At 29.0% G+C, this 16,586-nt stretch overlaps 1 protein-coding gene across 2 annotated transcripts in view; it reads left to right on the forward strand.

Annotated features, from left to right (window-relative positions):
• The window catches only part of LOC112681700, a 72,813-nt gene that overhangs the window by 20,593 nt on the left and 35,634 nt on the right, over window positions 1-16,586 (forward strand). Inside the window, exons 1-9 of one of the 2 annotated variants that reach the window (XM_025551986.1) lie at window positions 1,569-1,665; window positions 4,820-4,943; window positions 5,559-5,739; window positions 6,452-6,692; window positions 6,993-7,181; window positions 7,263-7,501; window positions 7,610-7,801; window positions 7,880-8,128; window positions 15,422-15,491. In XM_025551986.1, the coding sequence (XP_025407771.1) occupies window positions 4,877-4,943; window positions 5,559-5,739; window positions 6,452-6,692; window positions 6,993-7,181; window positions 7,263-7,501; window positions 7,610-7,801; window positions 7,880-8,128; window positions 15,422-15,491 (1,428 nt within the window). In that variant the 5' untranslated portion in view covers window positions 1,569-1,665; window positions 4,820-4,876. Of the gene's footprint in view, window positions 1-1,568; window positions 1,666-4,819; window positions 4,944-5,558; window positions 5,740-6,451; window positions 6,693-6,992; window positions 7,182-7,262; window positions 7,502-7,609; window positions 7,802-7,879; window positions 8,129-15,421; window positions 15,492-16,586 lie in introns of those variants that run through there. The other variant, XM_025551985.1, reaches the window with a different exon arrangement.

Here is a 16,586-nt window from a genome sequence, read left to right on the forward strand (position 1 = left end):
CAGTTCTTCTGAGGTTGTTTAAAATGATACGAAATAAAGTTGAATGATAATCAGATTATAATGATAATTAAAAGAAATAATAATTTTTATTTATTGTTGTTCATTTTTATCAAATATTCGTAAGTTAGTTTTCATTTTCACTATTAATGAAATCTTCTGATTTGAAGATTTTATAATAAATAAAAATATTTATTACTTAATTGTTTATTTATTTTAATATTTCAATTGTTTAGGGTTTAACATAAAATAATATTTATTAATTTTTTTTTTTTTTTGTAGTCTTTGAGTAACTTAACATTTTAAGCTATCAATAGCCCTTAATAAAAACTTATTTTCACTTTTAAAATTGTAATTTTTAATTATTTTTAAATTAAAATAAAACAATACTATATAATAATATTAATAATGCATAGAATAAATGTGTTTCTATATAATTGTGATTTTATAAATCTTTAATAATTATTGAAAAAATTTGGAAAATTCACTTTTTATATTTAAAAAGAAAAAAAAATTATTAATCTTCATTATGTAGTACTACTCAGTATAGGCAGCGTATGTTATATTTTCTACTAAAAATATAAAGTTTATTTCATGATGTAAAAGACAGTAGATCTTTTGATTAAATAATAATATTGTTTAAATAATATCACTAACCTAACCCGAGTATTCAATTAACTTGATGATTGTAAATTTATTTTTATTATGTTTTCAATTTTAAACTTCATGATCAGTGGGTAAAAAAATATAATTTTATAAAATTACACTAATAAGTATTGTATACACGTTTGCTATTAAATTGCCTATGGTATGCGCCTGTGATATGTTTAGTTACAAACTTCATGAATCATGATGATAGCATATTTTTTATTTACATTACCTGTTTGTTTATTTTGTACTAAATATACTAATATTTGGTACACAATATAATCTTAATCAATTGTTAAAAACTAACGTATAATTTCATGGAATTAAATATTCGTGTTATTATAGTAACTCTAATAATAATGTAATAATACGAACTTGCCAAATACATTATTGAACTAACTAACTAGAATATTTTTTGTACACAATTTTACTAACGAGTGCATTGAATTACCCAACATTTTTGTATCTGTATTTTAATAGATATTGGCGCTTAATTTGAATTGACTTCAAGGATCATTATTTGTTTTACCCTTATTCAATCATAAGTGATTATGAAATTATGTGTCGTTTATGAATCATAACACATAAGTATTTTAAGTTATAACCTATCATTATTACTATTATTATTCAATTGAAATGTTTATGAATCAGTTACGGTTTAGTGGTTTCGCCGAAAAAACTATTTAAGTTACGATATCGATTATGAGCTATTGAAAAAAAAAAAAAGGAAAAACTGTTGCTTTTACCCTATAACTCGATTTGTAAAGGATCGCGTGAGAAGTCGGTCGTACAAATTAATGTATGTCGTCGTTGTCACTATTCACATAATATAGCCCTTTGTTACTATTACCGTGGGTGTGGCATGACCACCGTACTATGTACGAGTATGACTACTTTTTATTTCTACTGTGATTGTAGTCGAAGTTAGACTTATCGTCATAATGTCTTCATCTATCAACAAACAAATTGTTATGGAATTATTTATAATAACAACACGTTAAAAAGGACAAGCCGTAAAATGTAAGTACTAATACAAATTCAGAGTTATGCGCTTATAGGCTACCGCATTAATAATAATAATAGTGATATATATATAGTTTAAAACTGTATATTATACTTTGAGTTGAAAATAAAAAGTTTGAAATAGTGATACGAAATATTATATTATTATATTAAACACTGTACTTATTTATCAAACCATATATTTGTATTGGTTTTAGTTGTTGTTAAAATCTGTTGGTGTGGTAAAATGATAATAATATATCATGGAGGATTAACAGAAAGGAAAAGATGTCCCGTCTATACAACCCGTATTAATAATAGCATTTGAACGTATACCTATATTAGTTGATAATACATCCATACCTAAACATATATCATACAAAATTTAAGTAAAATACAATAGTAAAGTAAATCGTGCAATATTATTATTTTAAAAAACTTTCTACTCTAAATTTTTCAATATTTTTTTAATTTTTTTTTTTTACGTAAAATAATAAAAATTAGATCATCAAAGTTATAAACATAAAAAATAAAAACTTTATTTTAGAGTTAAATTTTTAAGCTAAAAATATAACGAAATATTTCTGTTATAATGAATTATTAAAAAAAAAAAAAAATAGCAATAATATAAGTTATATACTAACAAAATGTAGTGACTTTTCAATACAATTATGATAAATCTATATTTATTCTTGAATGGGTTTTATTTTTTTTTTTTTTGTATTGATAAAATTTTATAAATATTTTTCGAATAATTAATATAATAAATTAATGCAAACTGTTATTTATTATAATATTTGGACTTATTTAAATTAAATTACAATTTATTTATGACCATAAATATATTGAGTACCTCAAAGTTTCTTTTAATTTATTATCTCGTTAAAATAGCTTTGTTATCATTATTTAAATTTAAATACTTTTTTGTTAAATTATGTTTATTAATATTAATTTATACAATGCAATATTGAGGTAATTAACTATATTTATTTATACGATTGAATATTATATTATATTGTACAAAACTTGTTTTTTTTTTTTTATAAAATATAATAATAAAACATAAAATATATTTATAGAATAGAGTAACAATTGTTGGCGTCAAATTATGTAATAATGAACTATTTTACTAATCGTGAAAGATTGATATTTTTGAGGAAATAATTGAATAATTTCTCTCGTTTGCATTTTTGAAGACATCATGGTAGAAAATATGTTATAAATCATGTATGGGTCTCAATAGTGTTATACACAGATTGCAAGAAAAGTAAAAAGGCTTGACTGATAATGATAATTTTTGTGCACTTCGTAGACAGTTTATTTTTCGATATTGGTAGTGTCTTGCTTAAATGCATACATTTTTGTCATTTTACAATATCGAATAAAAAATTTTTATTTTTGTTATATTCAATACCCACAACATTAGTGGCCATTCATTATTATATTTTCTCTTCTGTACATTTATAATTCTTTAATAATTCTTGAAGTGTTAACCGTTAAATTTTACTATCCAACGGGAAAGAACATCTGTTGGCCCATAAGCCGCATACAGTCAGTATACTATATTGGTATGGTCCGCGTTACCTTTTAAAATATTATAGTTTAAAAATTAAAGTTACGTGGTAGAACGCTGGAATAACGTACCGCGTTCATCTATAATTCTTCATTTAATAATATACATTATACATGAACACAACTTGTAGAACGTTGAAATTGATCCTTATCTGTAATCGAACTCATTTTGATTACTAAATGTCTAAATATAACATATCCATAGTGAATACTAATATGTTGTTATATTACAGTGTAATCAGAGTAGTGCATTAGTAGAATAAATGATGGTTTGATTAATTTTTTGAGCAAGAAACAATTGTTCATTAATTTATTTTTTATTTGATTAATTTTGTTTATTTTCATTCATTGTTATAGTTGTTAGGATTATTCGTTATTCATTATTTTAGATTTAATTATTTATTACATATTATTCAGTTTTGGATTATTCAATATTCATTATTCAACATAAACGTGTTTAACTCGAATACTTCGTAAATTATTTTTATAATTTAAATCGGCGATTACACTTCAACAACGGTCATTTTAAGAACAATACTCATTTCGAAAACAATCGAGACTGTGATACGACAAGTTTTATCCTGCGAGGTGAGCAATGCGTGTGAGCAGGCATGTGCCTATAGTGCCAAGTATATAGTTCTATACTATAGTCCAAAAACGATTATACATTTAACTATTAGCTTCGCTGCATGTAACTTCAAAAATTGATACAGTATTTCGAGATCGAAAACGGTTACTTTTAGCTGAACGTAAAAGTTTACAATTTTCTCTATTATAAACGAAATCGAACGAAAAAACCTTTGCAGTTATGAAAAGTTATGCTGTTATGTAATCTTCACGCATAATATATAAATATAAACATATAAGATACAACACATTTGGAAAAACAATTGTATCGCAGAAATCGTGTTTAATGAACGGCATAAGTATAAGCATTCCTTGTGACTCCTCCGTGTAATACGAATCCGTTAACACACACATTCCAATGATCAAGCGCACACTCATTTTTACTCAGCGATATTGGATTCCGATCAAAGCGGTATGGCCGTCGGAGAATAATCGACGGAAAATGTTTAGAAAAAACCGAGCCGCGAACCGCCCGGAAAAAACGTTTCTCGTCGCCGCGTGGGTACTGCCCGTTTTTATCTGTCGTGGTACGATAAATCGTCTCCAGAGATGACGTTCCATCGTGCACGGTCGCGAAATCCACGGGCGACACGAATCCTCCCAGGGTCGGGTACGGTATTTTAGGTCGCGGGCGAGGTAGGAACGGGGAGTGGGAAGGGACTGGACGCGTATCGTTTAATTAACTCAAGAGGCGCGGGAAGAGTGGCGGACGCTTCGCAAGGGTGTTTAATCTGCTTAATGGTTGCGTAACAACCGTCAATTATTACGTCGGAGGACGCGTAACGGTCGCACGCGATTTCGTCCAAAACGGACCCGTGGCCTCCCCGAAACGTCTCGTGCATCATAACCGTACATTATTCGTACCCGTACGCGCCCGGCAAGCGTTAGCGCGCATCGGTTCCGACGGCGCTCGGTTTGGACAATCGCAATTATATTACAATTAACGTGACAACGTTATGATTGAAAATTACAGGGGCCGACGTCGCCCGGTATACGTGAATCATCGATAACAGAGCGGCCGTTGGACAACATGAGCATCAGCAGAGGGCATTCGGTCGAAAAAGTCCGTTTTTCGGCCAGCAGAGCGCATTCGGACGGTACGTATCTCGATAAAGTGGCGTGTTTTTATTTTTTTTTGAAGTGGGATACATGCGACTTGTGCACTTGCCATAGTCCAAGGTTAAGCTGTTCCCAGGTCGGCACATCATCAAAATATAAACACGTTTTTTTATAAAAGTCATTGATGTGCTGTAAATCAGGTCGATGATACGTGCACTGTACGGGTACTTACGTACCCTAAAGTACGAATCATTATAATTTTGGATATATTTTACGCCCCCTCCCCTCGCGTAAATCGGAATTTTGGTGAAATGAGCCGTTGAGTCGACAATTTAGTAATAGTGTGCCGACTGTTCCATTCTAGAAAAAACTGAAATGACACCACTAAGCCGCTACGAGTGTGTTCGTTTGATTAGTTTTTTTCTTGACAACATAATGATTATTTTTGGTACCGAACACTTGACGAGCTTTCGGTGTCGCTCACGACCGTGACGTTTTTACTATTTTATGCCTACGATTTTGTAATTATGCAACTTATTTTTTCAATCGCAAATTAATTTTGTCTTAGAAATATCTACGTGCAATGATGAGCTCTGGAATTTTTTTTTACAAAAAATCCGTGGTATGACTCTTGATTATCAATGTTTGTTTAGAAAATGATGAGGATTATTCGGCGAGTGTAAATGCGATACTTCATAAACGACTTAGTGTAAGGAAAGGCAAACACCAAAAACAAAGGAGATCATCGTCTCCCGTATCTTCAATGGTACCAGATGATGTCAGTTTATTATCAGACCGTAGAAGATCATCAGCATTTACAACCAGTTCTGGAGAGTAAGTCTTTTTATTTTAATATAACTCAATTGATCAATTATATTTTCTAATTTGAAATTTAAAAAGCAGATCAGGGTAAACATTTAAGAAATGCATAATTCAATCTGATATGTTCTCAAAGCGTTGTCTATCATTTCTTGTTTAGTATAGCAGTGGTTAACAAAATTACTTTTTATCATTAAAAAATATTTATAGTAATATTGTATTCAGTTGCTTTAAATATTATTTTTTTTTTTTTTTTAAGAGATTTCAGCAAAAACTTTAATAGCTTAACAATTATGCTACATAATTATGCAAATGTTTTGTAAAACTGAATTTTTACATTTTAAAGGTAGACCACACATTACCATATTTATGTTAAAATTGTATATTTAATATCTTTTTTTGAGTATTAACTTTATAATAGATGAGTTTAATTAAAATACATAAAAAAAACTTAAAACACAATTGTAACTGTAGTTTTGTAATAAAAAGAAATTGAAAAGGATGTATTATAAATTACATGAGAGATAATCCTTTTCTTGATTTAATTTTTTTTCTTAGTTAATTTAAAGTATATACTTTTGAATACATTTTTAGTGCAACACAGAGTAACAGGATAAAATGTTGTATAATATCTGATACTTCGTATTATAAGTTTTGTACGTACGCTTATGTACGTATTTATTGATAACGTACCACGTATAAAGCTAGTCTACGCGTATAATTACAGCACGGCAATCAATATTGAGGACACGGGCATTTCTCAAGAGCAAATTTTCGAAAACATCCGTCTGCACAAAGAGGTATTGGGCAGTGTCCGTCAACAGCCATGGTCCATTCGGAGAAAGATGAAACTGGTTCAGCAAGCCAAAGAGTACGTGAAGAAACATGAGGGTCAGCTGCAAGAGCGGTTAGCCATGAGCAAGAGCACAAGGGATATTTTAGCAAGGTTCAACATACTCGTGGTGAAGGTAATAATGGAAATAAAGTATATTATACGCTAAAAAGTTTTTTTTTTTTCAAGAGCGACGTTTACGCGGTTCACTTTTGACAATAATCTTGAGTGATACATCTAAAGTGAATTAAATATGAAAAATATAAACGTAAATAGTCGTTATAAGTGATCATCCGCACCGGACGATAAACGAAAATCGGTCAAGTATAACTTTTGTTCACTTCGAGTGAATTGCTCGCGTCGAATCATTAAAAGTGATCCGTGTGAACGCTACTGAATTCTCGACCGATTTAATGTTGTACACGATAACGCGTAGCAATGGCAGCACAGCAAACGAGAGATGGCCAATTTCATAAGTCAAATAATCCCTTGGGAGTTGACCATCAAAGAAATCGAATCACAATTCGGCACGGTGGTTGCGTCGTACTTCACGTTCCTCCGCTGGTTGTTCTGGGTGAACTTTGTCATATCCGTACTGTTGGCGGCTTTCGTCGTCATACCCGAGGTGTGCACGTGTTCAGCGCAACAAACTTTCCTCGTGTTATCCGGTCCGCGAATTAAATAACCCTTTTGCGCGGTCTTGTAGGTTTTGACCACTAAGAAGGCGGACACGGGCGAGCGCAAGACGTTGCTGCCCGAAGAGGAGGCCACTTCGATGGAGCTGATGACTTTGTTGAACTTTGAAGGAGTGCTGCAGCATTCGCCCATATTCTACGGTTACTACTCAAACCGCCAAAGCTCGGACACCGGATACCGTTTACCTACGGCTTATTTTATCACCGGGCTCGTGGTGTACATTTACAGTTTTGTAGCCACACTCAGGAAGTATGACCTCCGGAAATCCGGCCAGCATATAATGCGCAGTCGTTTGAACGGCATTTTTGTCTGTTATATGTTCCAAGGGTTGCAATTTTTTTTTTTTTTTAATTTCAGAATGGCTGCAAACTCCCGTCTGAGCAAGTTGTCCGAGAAAGACGACGAGTGCATTTTCACGTGGAAACTATTCACCGGATGGGATTACATGATCGGAAACGAGGAGACGGCACACAATCGGATTTCTTCGATTATACTAGGTTTTAAAGAGGCATTGTTGGAGGAAGCCGAGAGGATGAAAGATAAACAAAAGTGTGTTTAGCATCGACAACTACAATCGCTTTCACCGAGACGGTTGTTTTACACGAGTTTTTGCGTTTTATTTTGCAGTTGGAAAATAGTGACTCTAAGGGTGTTCGCTAATCTAAACATGGTATGGATGTTGGGTAGTTCGGTGTGGGCGGTTATTTTCGTAGTGGGCAGATCCACTGATTCGGAAGCTGAATCAACAATGTGGAGAAAATACGAAATCACAGTCGTTATGACGCTCATTGGGACGTTTTTTCCAATTGCCTTCGAAGTGTTGGGCGTATTAGAAAGTTACCATCCGAGAACAACACTTCGGGTACAACTTGCCAGGTAAAAAAAAAAAGGAATAAACTTGCATTAGTTTGGCGTAATGAAATTTTATTAGTATAACAAAGTGCTTAGAAAATAAATTTAAAAAGAGATAAAAGAAAAAAAATAATTATTATTTAAAAACCTAGGTATATATTTTATAAAAAATGCATTGTACTGTTCACAAACTAATGTTGAATAAAAATTAACAATTTTTTTTTTCGCATTTAAAAATTGCTTAGTGCTATAATTATAGTTTGAAGGAAAAATGTAATTAAATTAACATTATTTTATTTTCGACGTTGTACAAAAATAGCTATTAAATTTTATAATAACTTCCAGGAATATTGTTTTCAAATTTTAAATATCTTTACTATAGTAAAACAACTTGTGTTGTCAATAAAAATTAATTTTAATATAATTAAATGTGAGTTTACAGAATATACTAATATTGTATTAATCAAAGCCATAAATATGTTACACAATTTAAACGAAATATTATCTTTGTTCGTACCTAAAAAATAGATTTGAAGATTATAATTTGTTTTTATCCGGGCGTGAAATAATATTTAGCCAAATAATATTATATTTATAACATTTAGGTTTAAATTTGAACGTAGGTAACAGTATACGAGTAATATTATTGATTTTTAATTGTTGAAACGTTGATTCATTACTGACATGAGATCAAATGTACAAATCGTCTGACAGTATTATTCACATTGAATGTCATTTATCAAGCATTCACTTTGCATACCAATGAAGAAGATGAGAAAGAAAAAAATATGTTGAAAGAGACGCAGTAGCGTGTTTCGCAAAAAATATTATATTAAATTATAAATTTTGTTTCCGTTTGCAGCACGTGACTCGCGATAAAGAGAAAGTGGTGTGATTTAATATTTCAAAATCGATTGATGGTAAATTGCTTTAAGGTGCCCATCAACTATTCAAGCTTTTTGTATTGAAGGTAACACATCTACACGAAACCGATAAAATATATCGTGGGTCAATTGCATGAAATTTTATCAATAGGGCACGGATGTTGTAGTAATAAAAAAGTAGTAATATTGATTGCGGTATTGTACTAAAATTTATCGAAAATTGAACTTCAAAAATCTAAAATTACACTAAAAAATAATATTTCGTTATAGTTCATAAAATTACGTTTATTTTATTTGTCATAAACTTATTGTAATTTATAAATCACTGATTCATTAGTTACAATTTATAAACATGTATACTTGTATATGAAAAATAAAAAAATTTAAGCTTAAAAATGTTGTTGCAATGAAGTATAAGAAATTTTTTTAAATTTTCAAAATCCAACGTTCTTCGGTTTGGATTCAGTAAGTTTTTATAATTCGAAAAACATCGTTCTACGTCGGTTAATGTGAGCGGAGCGTAATTACTTAAAATAAAATAAATCGCTTACCACTAAGTCTTTGGGTAAACCATCTAACAGTTTTCTTTCTCCAGTCAATAAATCATTCATTATACTTATGGTTTCAAATGTGGTATTTTTTTTTTAATAACTTTAATGAACTTTTCAATATTTTTTGTTATAATTTTATCTGTAAGCATTGTAAATACGACGAATCCGATAGTCGCAATGTGACGAAGCGGATCGATTTTAAAAATAATCAAACTATCTTTTTGACTATACATACAATAATATCAATAGACAATAAAATATATAAACAATATACATCAATACATCATTTACTTCAGGTTTAAAACAATTTGACAGTTTGATTTCATGAAATTTTTATAATGCCGTTTAAAAAGTATTAAAAAAGTGAAATTATGTGAAAAAAAAATTAAAATGGTTTTTATAGATGAGTAGAATCGACAAAATTGAAAAAATTTCAAAATTCGCTAAAATTTACATTTTAAATTTTTATATTTTAATTCGTACATACACGATGCATTTAAAACATACTTAGCAATAAATTGGAACAGTAAAAGAAAAATTGCAAATGCAATATTTGTGCCCTATTTATCAGTTAGTGTTCGTATACAGTATTGTGTCAATAAAACGAACTACGTTGTTTATGTCAAGTTAATTTCTAGATCAGTGTTGGCCGTAATCGATTAATTTACGATTAATCACGTAATCAATTACGATTAATTTATAAAAATTATATTAGTTATAATCGTTTATTCATTTTTTAAAGTAATCAGTAATCATGATTAAATTTTTGTAATTGACAATCATTATTGCCAAAAATATCGAATGATTACAATTTTGTATTAGGTAACATACTATATTTTATTAAAATTAGGGATTTATAAAACGTCAACTATTTATACATTTTAGAGCCACTTATTATCTGCTGATAAGCTATATTTCCATATGTATGTTCCTAATACTCTTTTATCTGAATTTATCTGTAATCTAATGATTTTACATTATTCATTATTATACTTATATTATTATTGTTAAACTATAACTATTGAGGCAATACCTAACTTAATTAATTAAATTTATTATAAAAAAGTTATAAAAATAATAAAAATAATATGTTTTTGAATTGTTAATCGATATTTTTTTCTATGATATTTACCAATATTTACTCGCTATATGTTTTATTTGTTTTTTTTTTTACAATTTCCTACTTATAACCAGAGTTGGGCATTAGTCGAATAAAATATTATTCGATTGATTATTTGAATAAAAAATTATTCTTCATTGATTTATTCTTAATTGTATTATTGATTTTTATTTTTATTCGTTATTTTAATTTGTATTATTATTCGTTATTCATTATTCCCTATAATCATATAAATAATAAATTTAAATCCAAAATAACGATGTATAGTGATAATATACTTATTATTTAGACTTAAATAATATATATAAAGGTAATACATATTAATATATATAATAATTGACAAAAATAAATTAATTATACTTTTATATTTAATATCATTCATGATTTTAAGGAATAAATTTATTCTGAATAATTTTATTCTTTATTCAGTACACCACAATTATTCAGAATAAAAAATTATTCTTTATTCATGAATAAATTAGTTATTCAGGCTTTTATTTTTTATTCATTATTTTGATTTGTTTTTGCCCAACTCTGCTTATAACCAATAAGTGTAATACACAGTGGTATCTACATAAGGTACCAAGTGTTGCAATTGCACTAATTTCTCGTAAGTTCCTGGGTCTACATACGTTTGGGGGCTCCACTCTAGTTTCTGGATCAAATATCATAAATGCATAACTATTCATCTGGATCTTTAGATCATTTAATAAAACGTAAAGAGTTGGCAAGACCAAATATGCAAACAAATATAAATATATAACTAATATAGTTATCAATAATAATTTTGATTGTGTTTGAAGTTAATAACAGGGTTCAGGAAGCCGTCCAAAGATTTATATGCTATTATGTTAATATGTTATGTAACTACTATATAGAAATAAATTATGTTGAAGTGATAAATATATTTTGTAAAACAAGTCAACACATATTAAATGCCTTAAATTAAATTACTAATCAAAATTATTATGTATGTTGTTGTATTATCCTTGAAATATTTCATAATCAACACGTTATTGTATTTGAAAAACTGCCCTGTGTAAAACCAACCGGTGAAGATTGTCTTTTTTTAAAATTTTAAATTCAAATCCCTATTAAAAAAATGATTTATAGAAATTTGCAATATTTTGAAATTGATTTGAGGTAAACATGGAAATGCATTTGGGAAAAAATTATTTCAATCTAACAAATATAGTCGTATGAATGTAGACTACTTTAATCATTTAAAATAATTTGATATTGTAATTATTAATTACATTAATTTATCTTATGATTAATAACTAACAATTGTAATCGTAATCGTTAATCATTAATCTGATGATCTGTTCAACACTGATCTAGATGCGAATCGAAAAACACATTGAACCATCATAGTGCAGACTACCCTTGCCAACATGCATACGATTGGAAGACGATTATCTAACATGCGATTAAATCACATTCTATTTAAATGTATATTTTTATTACATATCGCGGAATTCAATGTGTAGATTTAGTGTCTTGACAATTTTACGGTAACCTAAAAAAATATTACGAACAGAAAAACGTACAATTTATTATAAAACACATTGATTTTCTAAAGAATTCAGTTTGTTTTAACTATCACATTAAGAATTAAATAATTATTTTTTCAATTAATAAACAGTTAGTAAAAATATACATATCTAGAAGACGTAGTGTGTTTTAAATTATAATATTTTCATAAATAATATTAGATCAACAGAGGCGTACATAAGAATATATGTACTAACATTTTTATCCTCTCTTATTAAATTCTGGAGTTTTCTACTTAAGGAATTAATGCAAAGCATCAAAAACGTACTTTTGTCATTGAAATGAGAGTATATTAAACAAAAATCATACGGTAAACCAACTTTAGGTTTTTAAAAAGTTTCGTTACAAAAATTATTTAGCGTTTAATGTTATGAAATGTAGTCTAAAGTTTTTATTGCTTCACGAGATTAAACAAAAAGTGAACTAAAACAATGAAGTCGGAAACATTATAATTTATGTTTGATTTTTTTTATTCAAATCAACAATCATTGAAGTTTTTACATGTTCGAGTCATATCAATATAATAAGAATGCACGTGAATTGTTTTTTTTTATAAAAAAACCAATTTTGCTTAATTTATGATTAATAAGTAAAAGAATATAACAAAATATGAATAAATTACTATTATATTATGAAAATAAAAGATTATAATTTTATAACACTTATAAATTAATATTTTAATATATTATGATTGAAAAAAATTATAATATAACATTTATAAGTTTAGGAAGTCGGTACACGGCAAATTTTAATAAGTACTGGATAGGCATTTTATGTACTTTAGCTTTTTAGCTGTGTAAGAAATAAAAGAACATCAGTGTGAGTAGACTATTTTGTGAATTCGTCCAATATTAAAACAGATTAGCAAAACCAGTTTGCGAATACACGACCGACACGGGCGGCTGCTGTCTGCCAAATATTTAACTCTAACATTTAACTCTATAACGTAGGAATAGTAAATACAAAAATTACCGCTCATAAGAAATTTTATTTATCTTATTTTATTATATTCTTTTTAAATCATTTTTCGACTGAATACATATCAATAATATAATATTTTCATGATGTAGAGAACTAAGTAGTTAATAAAAATGTACGGAGAAATAAAAAAACGAAACTATAAAACACGAATGTACGATTTATTCACTTAACTATTCTCAGCTCGTTTCTATTTAAATTTTTTTAGAATGCATTCGATTTAAAATATTTACAATTTAGGTTCCATATTTGTTTTTCAAAAATTATCGTCTCTAAGAATTTTTTACCTAATTACCTAATCGAAAATATAAATATTATTAAATTTAGGTGTATAATACATTGTATCTAACACATAAAATATGTTGAATGACATACCTTTGTATACTGCTCTATTATATAACTATTGTTTAAAATTACTAATAGTATTTATAATCAATGATAAAACTATATAAATTATTGATACCAACAGGGGCGGATCCACAGTTGGAGAACTGTGAGTCAATCGACCAAGATACCACTTATTAGGGCTGAAACTGGATTATAAATATACATTTTTGTAAAAAAAAAAATACAATAAGATCATATAGTATGTGTTTTTAAGTTTATTCATAATTTTTATTGGAAACATTCATATTTATTTTATTTTATAGAGTCTTACCTGGCTTAGAGCTGTTTTACTATATTATACAATTAAACCAGTGGCATAATTTGGGGGATGACAACTGAGGCATTTGTTCCAGTTTGGTATTTATTTCAACCTAAGTCGATATATTTCAAAAATATAAGTAATCTTTAAGAGACCGATTTTGTCAACAAGTATTAACTGTGCAATTAACCTCCTGACACCCCCCTCCCCCCTATAGATCTGCCGCTAGATACCAAATAAATACTAATCGATATAATACGTACTTACACCTATTTCTAGAATATTACTTTATTTTGCTGACTAAATTCTTAGATCGAATAATATTTTATATTGTCTATTCTAATTTCGATTTTATTCGTACATTCAACACATTAAATATTATTTAAATGTCTAATGAGTGTTAATTATTCTATTTACTAACTGGTTTTGCTAATATGTTTTGATATGGGACAGATTCAAGTAATTATCTACACATACTAATGTTCATTTATTTCTCACACGTAGTCAAGGCCAAAAGGTACATAAAATTCCTATCCAATGATCCTAAAAATCTGCCAAGCTCCAACCATTTGCTACAAAATAAACGAAAATTCAACTGTTTCAGAGTTTTAAAATATTAACGTTCTGTTTCAAAAAATTATAACACTAATTGGATGAATAAATGTAAGCATGGTCTTTGAAATATCTGTAACATATTTCAAGTACTGAAAAAAAAAACGAATTTCGTACATATATATGGGTACACGTGTAAATGGATATACATTAGCAATGTAAATGTTGATAATTGGACTGGCAAGACCCCAAAGATAATAACTTAGTTAACGAGTGCAAAATGTTTTTTTTCTACCTTCACGATATTCACTTTCGGACGTATATTTATCAAAAGCATTTTAATAAGACAGTACGCAAACAAACTGAAAAAGTTTTTTGTTTTTATTAAAAATAAAACGCATAAAGTTTTTATCTAATTTGTTACTTTTTTTCTTTAGCTATACTCAAGAAGTTATCATACCTAAAAGCGTATCTATTGTAAATATTTTAATTGTTTTGTTGAACGAATCGTCCGAGCGGCTCGTAGTCAGTAATAAGCAACGGTCGCATTTTACAAATTGTCGTGGTGTATAAAAAATAAAAATAGTTTCGGTTCTCGATAGCATGATGCCCGTGGAGAAAACACGGTTATGGATGTCCGCGTGGGAAATCCGATTGTTGTTTAGAAATCTTGAATTAAATTTGATGCAAAAAGGTCTTGTGCAACTCGACTCGGGAGTAATTAAAATTTAATTAAAAGCCCGTAGCGCGCTCGGGGCAAGGTTCGCCGAGCTTTTAAACGCGACGTAGGTACTCGTGCGCGAGCCTCGGTACTTTCGCCGCAAAATTAAATCATGCGTGTGAGCGCAACATATTATATGATGGATTGTACAGGGTTTGTAGCTCGCGCACGGTCGCGAAGGTGCCCCGCATACTTAAGGGTTGGTTGAGAGAAGTAGCGTGGGGAGGACTTGCGTCCGTTTGATTCGTCAAACGTTGCGCGCCTGCTACATATTAATGGTAAACTGATGTCACATTCGTTGTATGTTCTAGGATTATGGCGCTGAACTTGTTAAATCTATATACACTGACGTTCGCGTTATTTGTGAAAATCAACGAAATGGTGAGTAATACTTGTTAAAGCCGTTCGATTCGTTAATTATTCGTGTGCGAGACGGCGCGGACGTACGCGCGCGAAAATTACGACTAAGCCGATCGCACGAGGTGGATCGAGTGAATTGCGTGCAGGGTAAATGCATTTGAACGTTGCCCGTGAATATTACATTATTTTTATGTTGGCTTTCTGTGTCATGAAAAAAAAAAATTCATTCCAATCAAGTTTTTAATAAAGGCAACAACGTTTCCTACGTATAATACCTTCAAAAGACCTTTGAACGTTAAACCCATAGCATTCATGCGGTATTTACTCGCAGAGCAATGGAATTTTTTATTTTTTTTTATTTTTACTTTTTTTTTTTTGGTTATTTTACGATAAAGAAGTCATGTTGTTTTGATTACTGTGTAAAATGTGTTTTATCTATTCGTTTTTTTTCTTTCTTTGTTCATATTTTATTATACTCAGCTTCTCCATCATTGAAGACCGGTGAAAAATGTAATCTATTAAAATAACGTACCATTACATCCAATATTAATTACGTCTAGACTAAAGTAAAATTTATTTTGTAAACGGTTTTTATATTTTACACACCAGTAGGTCATTAGGTCTGTATTAAATAATAGTATTTTCTTCTACTATAAAAGATTTTTTTTAAGAGAAAACGTTGTTTTTTAGTTTCTTTGACGTATTGTAAATAATTGAATTTTTATGTTGTGAATCATAACTATCAAAATCCTGTCGAAAAGAAAAAATATTGATAGTTGAAAATCGGAGAAAAACTCAATCAATGTTATAAAAATCCTAGGATTATACCTTAAAATATTATTTTTATAGCATGATATTAATTTTGTAATACAAACGAACGCTTTATAATGTATGATCCCAATTTATTATTAAAAAGAAGTAACAACAATTACAACATCTGCATTTAGTTAGCATAATAATCCTTATGTAAAATTGATATATTCATACTCGATATTTTAACAAAAATATAATTTAATTTTATACTTAATGCATATTATACCTTAAATTTCTGTAGTATTTTGTTTTACAATGGTATTACTAAGCACTACAGTTAGTGATGTAGATAAGGAAGGGAAA

The sequence above is a fragment of the Sipha flava genome, unplaced genomic scaffold (assembly GCF_003268045.1).
Source record: "Sipha flava isolate LNK unplaced genomic scaffold, YSA_version1 194_pilon_pilon, whole genome shotgun sequence".
Classification (NCBI taxonomy): domain Eukaryota; kingdom Metazoa; phylum Arthropoda; class Insecta; order Hemiptera; family Aphididae; genus Sipha; species Sipha flava.